At 41.0% G+C, this 7,169-nt stretch overlaps 1 protein-coding gene across 1 annotated transcript in view; it reads left to right on the top strand.

Moving 5' to 3' along the window:
- bard1 (BRCA1 associated RING domain 1) overlaps positions 1-5,615 on the top strand; it is a 51,944-nt gene extending 46,329 nt beyond the window's left edge. The window contains exon 12 of the mRNA XM_071460166.1: positions 4,558-5,615. Within this exon, the coding sequence (XP_071316267.1) occupies positions 4,558-4,602 (45 nt within the window). The 3' untranslated portion in view covers positions 4,603-5,615. The remainder of the gene's footprint in view (positions 1-4,557) is intronic.
- The last annotated feature ends 1,554 nt before the right edge of the window (positions 5,616-7,169 follow it).

The following is a 7,169-nucleotide window of genomic DNA, read 5'->3' as shown; positions in this document are numbered from 1 at the left end:
GGGAGTCTGACTTCTCAGCCCCTACAACAATAACAGAAAAATACAGTGTGGCTTTGCAGAGCAGCATCCGCTTTGTTTTACAGATGGTAGCCCGTAGGGGCCACTGCCTGACCACATTCAGTCTGAGCACAGATGACTGAGCGGCACCCAAAAGACCTTCACCTAATTAGCCATTCCCATGAGGGATCGTGCACATCGCATAAACAGCAACCTTATGGCCTGTTTTGCTCAAACATAACTATGAGTTCATGGCATTGATCAGAGTGATTAAAACCTAGAGTTCTTTAACTTGAAATACGTGTCAGCCCCCAGGGTAGCTCAGCCTAAAACTCCCCTCCATATAGCATTAGAAACGATACATCCTCTGCACATCTGCTGCATGCTCCAAACAAAGTGCACTTACATGTATTTACTCCTCCACTTTCTACCTGACTGAAAACCAGCTTCAAAAGATTTATATGGCTGCCTGATTAAGGACACATAGAAACATGTTCAGATCATTCTTGCAGCGCACATATGGTTTCAGGCAAGAACTCTGCAATAAATATCATCTCATATATGTACAGATAATGTAAAAAGAATGGAGTTGAAATCCTCCATCCCATGCTGGCTTCCCTTTGCCATCTTCGCTAATCACAGAGGAGGAGAGAGACATAATGAGAAACTGACAAACTACAGAAGGACTTGAAAGGTTTGAGACAGCTAAGATGTGAAGGGCAGCAGCTTAACATCAAGAAAATGTCCTCAATACATCAAGTGTTTATGCTCATTAATGCATGCAGATATACTGGGTCTCTTCTCCTCTGAACATGATTCTGGGCTGCAAACAGCAGCTCTGGTGGTAACATTTGTCAGGTAAACTCAGCATCAAGCTCAGGTGACATTCAACCTCCATAACTAACACTCTGTCTAGAGAGCAGAGAATCTTAAGGCCAAGTCTGATTCGTATCTATATGGCCTGTATCATTAGACCTAATAATATAGCATCTGAGTGCAGTGCTAAGTCACTCAGGTTGTGAGATTGTACATCCAGTGCCATTGACAGGGATTATGTGGGGGGTTGTTATCTCTGAAAGATGGCAGGTGTTTGAAATGCAGATGCTGGCAAAGCTGCAATCACAACAGAACCTGTGGCAATCAGGGGTTTGTCAAACTCCTGGTAACACGCGCAAAGTGCATAATTACTGTGTCAGCTAAAACATTTAGCAGGCAAACATGAGGGCATGCTGAGGTTACACTGTTAACTTTTCTCCTTGACTAACTACAGAATTGAAAAAGGCATATTCTCATGATGTTTGCATTCCTCTTAATCGCCTTTAACATTGACTGCAGTTCTCACAAGACTTCAAATTTACATTTGACTTAATGCATGGGCTGCATTTTTCCCGTGTCACTCTAACAAAGCTTGGCGTCTTGTTCTGACTTTGATTCCCCTTCAAACCATCCCTCCTCCACATATACATGTATTTTGTGTCAGATTATAGGACAGTGCGGATAAAACCGAACAATCCCTTGTGATTTCTAAATGTACGTCTTTCTCTAAAACTTTGTCCAAACATGCACTTTATCCAGGAAATATTTTCCAGTATGCGCTAGATTTTATCCTTAACTATGCACCACAAACTCTCTACACACATCCCTTCCCCCACTCTAGAGAAACATCTTGGCTGTTGACCTGGTTACAAAGAAAAGAAACACTTAGGCTTTGTAAAGCCTCTCATCTTCCTCCCTCTTCTCACACCACCCTCTGCAGTGGAGCCAGAACAAGTATATCATTTATTAAATCTGACATTGCACTTGAGTAAATGTTGGATCCTAATGTGGGATGTGTTGTCTAAGACAGCCGGCCAGCTACTCCAGCACGCCATGGTCCATTAGGCCTTCACTCTGGCTCACGAAAAACATGGGGTGGATGATACAAAACAACACCGGTACTGAGAAATGTACTGGAGCAGCTACTTCTATTAACAGGCTACCCGTGTGTTACTGCTGGGTGGTGAAGTAGTCTAGTTGGTGGTACAATGCTCTCATATGACACTTTCCTGAACCTGCTAACAGAGATGTTTCCATTTCAGTTGTATTTAATGTGAGACAAACAATTCCCAGCCCACAGGAGCGGGTTCCAATTCAATTAGCTAATGGAAAGGGAGATCTTCACTCGACCCCCCTCCACACACACACACACACACACACACACACATACACACACATACACACACACACACACACACCCCACCTCCTCCTGCCTTCCACCACCTCCATTTTCCTGCAGCAATACATTCACGACAGCAGAGTCTGCACCAAATGTTATAATGGTTTAGCCATTAGGGCTGCATTTATAGCCTGCAAGCAGGTCTTTGGCATTATGTTTGGTCACAGCCATTCATGCTAACTTATTAAACTGAATGCCAGAGAGGAAAGAAAAGCAGAGTGAGCTGAAGCTGGTGAGAGGAGAGAGAGAGAGAGTAGAAAGAGAAGAAAGAGCTTGTAGGAGGAGAGGGCGGCTCTCAGGTGAATCGAGACTTCTGTGTAGGCAGGGCATGCATTTTGCCTCTTCCATGGAAAAAGGGGTTGTGCTTAATAAAGGCTTTGTGCTAATGTCTTTGGCAGTGAATTTCACATTTAACAACACAGCACTTGCTAAGTATTCTGGTCGTGCCTTTAAATTAACACTCGTAGTACAATTTTACTGTGACAAATTTAATCCTTTGCTTGAGCTCCTGAAATCCCCTTGCTGATTTGACTCTGTAACAATGTGAATTCATGTCTCTGGCTGATCCACACACAACTTTGAGAGAAAAAAAAAAAAAAAAAAAGTTTTTCAGATTCTGCTTTGAGTCAGTAAAATGATCATATCACAATTAATGTATCAGCACCTAAATCATTTTCATTTTATAGAAACTTCTACACATGGCATCAATATACAGAGACTGCATAAGGTAGCATCAGAAATTTGTAAAGGTATTCACAGAATGAAAGTGCTTCTTTATCTCCAAGTTTCTGATATATCAGCCACTATTTGGGGGAAATACATATGAAATGATGCATAAAACATTTAAAATATTTCCATTTTATAGGAAAGTTTTGCTCATGAACAGTATAATATATACAGTATAATATTGTCAGAGAGTGTGGAATAAGATGATTTTCACCACCTTAAAGCTACATACAGAGAAACAAAAGGGCAAACTGTGTGTTCAGTGGTTAAGGAAAGTATAAAACAGAATATTAACTTTAAACTGGAAGCTTTTTTGGAGAACTGTGTGCTGTGGGGATTGTATGTATAAGTGTTTCAGTTCAAGCCTGCCTTCAAGAGAGTGCATTGCATAGCCCCCTCACTGCTTCACCCCATCCACTTTCCCCTGTGGTCCTATAAACCACAGCCTGTATTACATGGCACACTGATTCAGACATTCAAATAGCCTTTCTAAAGCAGGGGGATAGAGATTCATTGGCTCTGGGATGAGTCAGCTTGGTGTTGACGGTGAATAGGGGCAGAAATCCGTGCTCTGGTCTCAGTTTGCTGGTGGATCGTGGGTTTCCCTGTGATACTTATTATCCCAGCTGTGTGTAACGGTGCCCCTGTGGGTACTGGCATTTTCCACTGAGTTAGAATAAGAGCTCTCTTCTCCTCCCATAGGGGACCCGTAGAGACTCTCTGATTCGCTCTCTCTAAAGGCTGACGATGCTTCAGCAGCTCCGGGGAGGAACTGAGCTCTGAGACTGTGTCGCTGTGGTTGGTTGCCTCTTAATGACTCTGCTGCTTTAGACATGCAAATAGAGCTGAAGTGGAGAGGGGGCCTGGAGGGACAATTTGGCATATGAATCAAATGCAATATACCGGATATAACTGTGTAATATGTGATTAAGTTGTATGAATAAACGAGTGAATAAACGAATGACCTGACTACCCAACAATACCATGAGTAATATGATTATGAGAGATATTTGACCGCCAATAAAAAATGTTCGCCACCTTAAACGTATCTAAATTTTTTCATGGCACAAAATTAAATAGTCCAAATTTTGTGAATTTCCATTCCAATTAATTGAACATTAACCCTAGTAGAATTAAAGATTTAAAGGAATAGTGTGACATTTTGGGATATACACTTTTTTGGCAAAAGTAATGAGAGTGTATAGAAAGTGAAAGCGAAACCAGAACTCCTGTCTTCTCGCATCGAAGTAAGAACCTCATTCAAAATCCCACAAACACTATTTCCCATAATCCCCAGACACTGATGTGGACTAAATGTCAAGGCACAACAGAAAAAGTTGAGTGGCTCAAAAAGAGGTGGCAGGACAGACAGTACCGAATACTTTCACGTTTTATTATTCAGATCAGAGCAGACATTGTTACTACAAAGCTGAAAAACAATGTTAGATTTGTTAGTTTTTATGGATTAAACCAAGTTGCCTATGTACTCAAAGTCATTGTTGTTTCTCTTTGTTAAAATTACAAAGGTTTCAATTTCTGTCATGTTTTCTGTTTTCTTCATGTTTCTTTATCATTTCCTGTTTTATTGTGGTGTGTCTAAGCTTTCCCTCTCGTTTCAGATTTCAACAGTTTCCTGCTCCTGTGATTGCCGACCACGCCCCTAATGTGTTGCACCTGTGTCCAACTGGCTTCCTCCCTCCTAGTATATTTAGTCTGCATGCTGCTTGTCTTCTGTGCCACTTTGTCTTTGTGACGAGTGTTCCAGCATTGTCTGTGTGTTAACCTCTAGTGTGTGTATGACCCACTGACTTTTTGACCACAGTCTTTGGATTTGTTTGCCTGATCTGCCTGCCTACCTGTATACCAACCCTGTGTGTATTAACAACCCCACCTCTGATCTCTGTGTTTGCATTCTGATTCCTCATGTTGTGGTTGTGATGATTTCTAACAGAAAGTGTTGTTGTGGATGTCTTAGAACATGGACAGTAAACTCCAGGAACACTATTCATTTTTTTTTCAGAAAGACAGACAAAAGAAATGCACTGAGTTTCAGAGGCTCGTGGAACCAAGGCTAACTTGGACATGACGTCAAGACAGCGGCTCTTTGCTCTTTCAATGTAAGACAAACAGAAGGACAGAACAGCATACTAAATAGATTCTTGCCAGTGCTGGCTACTAAAGGTAACATTTGACATCACAATGCGACAAGAAAAAACAAAAATTTCTTTGCTAAGGAGTCAGTCTCTGAGGGCCATGAGTATCTAGCCAAACATGCTGGCAGTCGGTGCAGAACATGTTTTGATTGTTTTGATGATCTGGAACAAATTGTTGGACGACCAACTGATATTACCCTCCTTGGGGTATAAATGACTGACTTTGTACTCAAGCATTCAGAATCCAGTGTGGTCGGTGTCGCTTGTTTGTTGTGTAAATGACATCAGAATAAAAAGTCTCGCTTCTGTCCTGGTTCTCTCCTACATGTCCCTATTTTTGAACAGGCATTTGTTCCAGTCCTTGGAGAACACTTGGTCACATAAATATGAGCCAACTAGGTTTTGTTTATCTCTCATCCTTTTTTTCAGTTTGAAAACCCTCTGCCACTTCCACATGTGAGCAGTTGTCCAGATGTGTGCGCTCATCTTTGTTTAATTTTTAAGCAGTTCAAATATTAAAATGAAAACAAAGTACGCTCAATGGCTCAACACAATGTACAATAACTCATTATGAATTAAAGCCATTGCTGTCATTACAAAATGAACTTCCAGGACTTGCCCTGCTCCTGCCAGGACTGATGAGAATTGTACTGTTGTTAAATATTTATCTGTATTTTGTATAGTTGATGTGACTTAACCTTTGGCAGACTCACAGTATTATCAGGAAATTTCACAATTAGCCCTCTTTCTCTTTGTGCACCTTCCTCCATGCTACTTGAATTATGTGTGGGTGTAGCATAATTCTAATCATTGGAGACAATCATTTCATTTTACAGTCATTTAAATCTTTTAAATTCCTTTCTACAGATGACATCCATATTCACTTACTGTGCAGTCTAAGCACCAGTCTGAGGATCAGGGGGAAAGTCACAATAATTACTAGAATTGACTGCTTTGAGTTGGCTTTACACAGTGACATGAACTTCCTCACATTTCACAATACTCATAAGACACTAGGGAGGTGTAGTGCTTCCCAGCCTTTGGCAGCCAATTAGATTGATTGGCACTACCTACAAAGGTTGTCAAAGAGTGTCTGTCATGAGTGGAATGTGCTCAACAGTAATCATCTACAATTACATTAATCTCTGGGGATGTTACCCCCTAAATTGTGGCCTTTGCTGTCTCAGACAGAAATTTCACAGTTCTTCCAAAAACCTTTGATGCCTGTAATGAAGAAACAATACATTTTATTAACTGCCAGCATTATCAACCACCAATGTTAGTGCCTCAACTTTGAGGACCTCTGAATGAAATGCTCACAAGCAGTTTTTATTTCACACTAAATTTGTGAATACTCATTTCCAGTGAATGGGGTGCATTTGATATCTGTGACCATAATTATACTAGAATTTAATATGATCTGCAGACAACCAAAAGTAAACCAGTTGTCATCTCACAGTAATCTCACAGCACTAATCCCAGACCCAGTTTGTATCATGATGGCATGTTGCATGTTTACCAGGCATGACAGCAGGGTTGGTATTGTTTTCACCTGTTCACTGTGCTTGTGTCTGCGTGTGTGTCCTCATGGCAAAAGGTGGTTCTGAGCCACTGACTGTAGCGGGAACCACCGCCAAGCAGTGTGACTACTTTGGCAGGTCTTTACATGTCTACCTGTCTGTGGATGGATTCTGTCACCACAATGCTGGTGTAACTGTTACAAAAGCTTACAGGTGTGTAGTTGGCATCAAAATTAAGACTGAAATCAAAGATGCATGTGGTCAGACCTACTACTGACTACTCATGTAGTCTGACTATTCATGTAATAATGTAGTAACTACTGAGTACTCATGGGTCAGAATGTCAACGCGCTGACAGACGTCGCGGCTGGTGTGATGGTCTCTAGTTTAGCCTGCAGTGAAAAATATCTGGCGCACTTAAGTTGAAATAATTGATCTGGGCAAAAGCATATATGAATTATGTGCTCAGTATAAGTAAATCTTGATCACTAAGGTTTAGGTGAGGGAGAAACTTCTTTTAGACCTTTTGTAGACAGTTATGCTCATATACTGTAATAA

Source organism: Trachinotus anak, unplaced genomic scaffold (assembly GCF_046630095.1).
Source record: "Trachinotus anak isolate AG129_WGS33_773 ecotype Australia unplaced genomic scaffold, CSIRO_AGI_Tana_v1 ptg000001l, whole genome shotgun sequence".
Classification (NCBI taxonomy): domain Eukaryota; kingdom Metazoa; phylum Chordata; class Actinopteri; order Carangiformes; family Carangidae; genus Trachinotus; species Trachinotus anak.
This window is presented reverse-complemented; position numbering and strand designations above follow the sequence as displayed.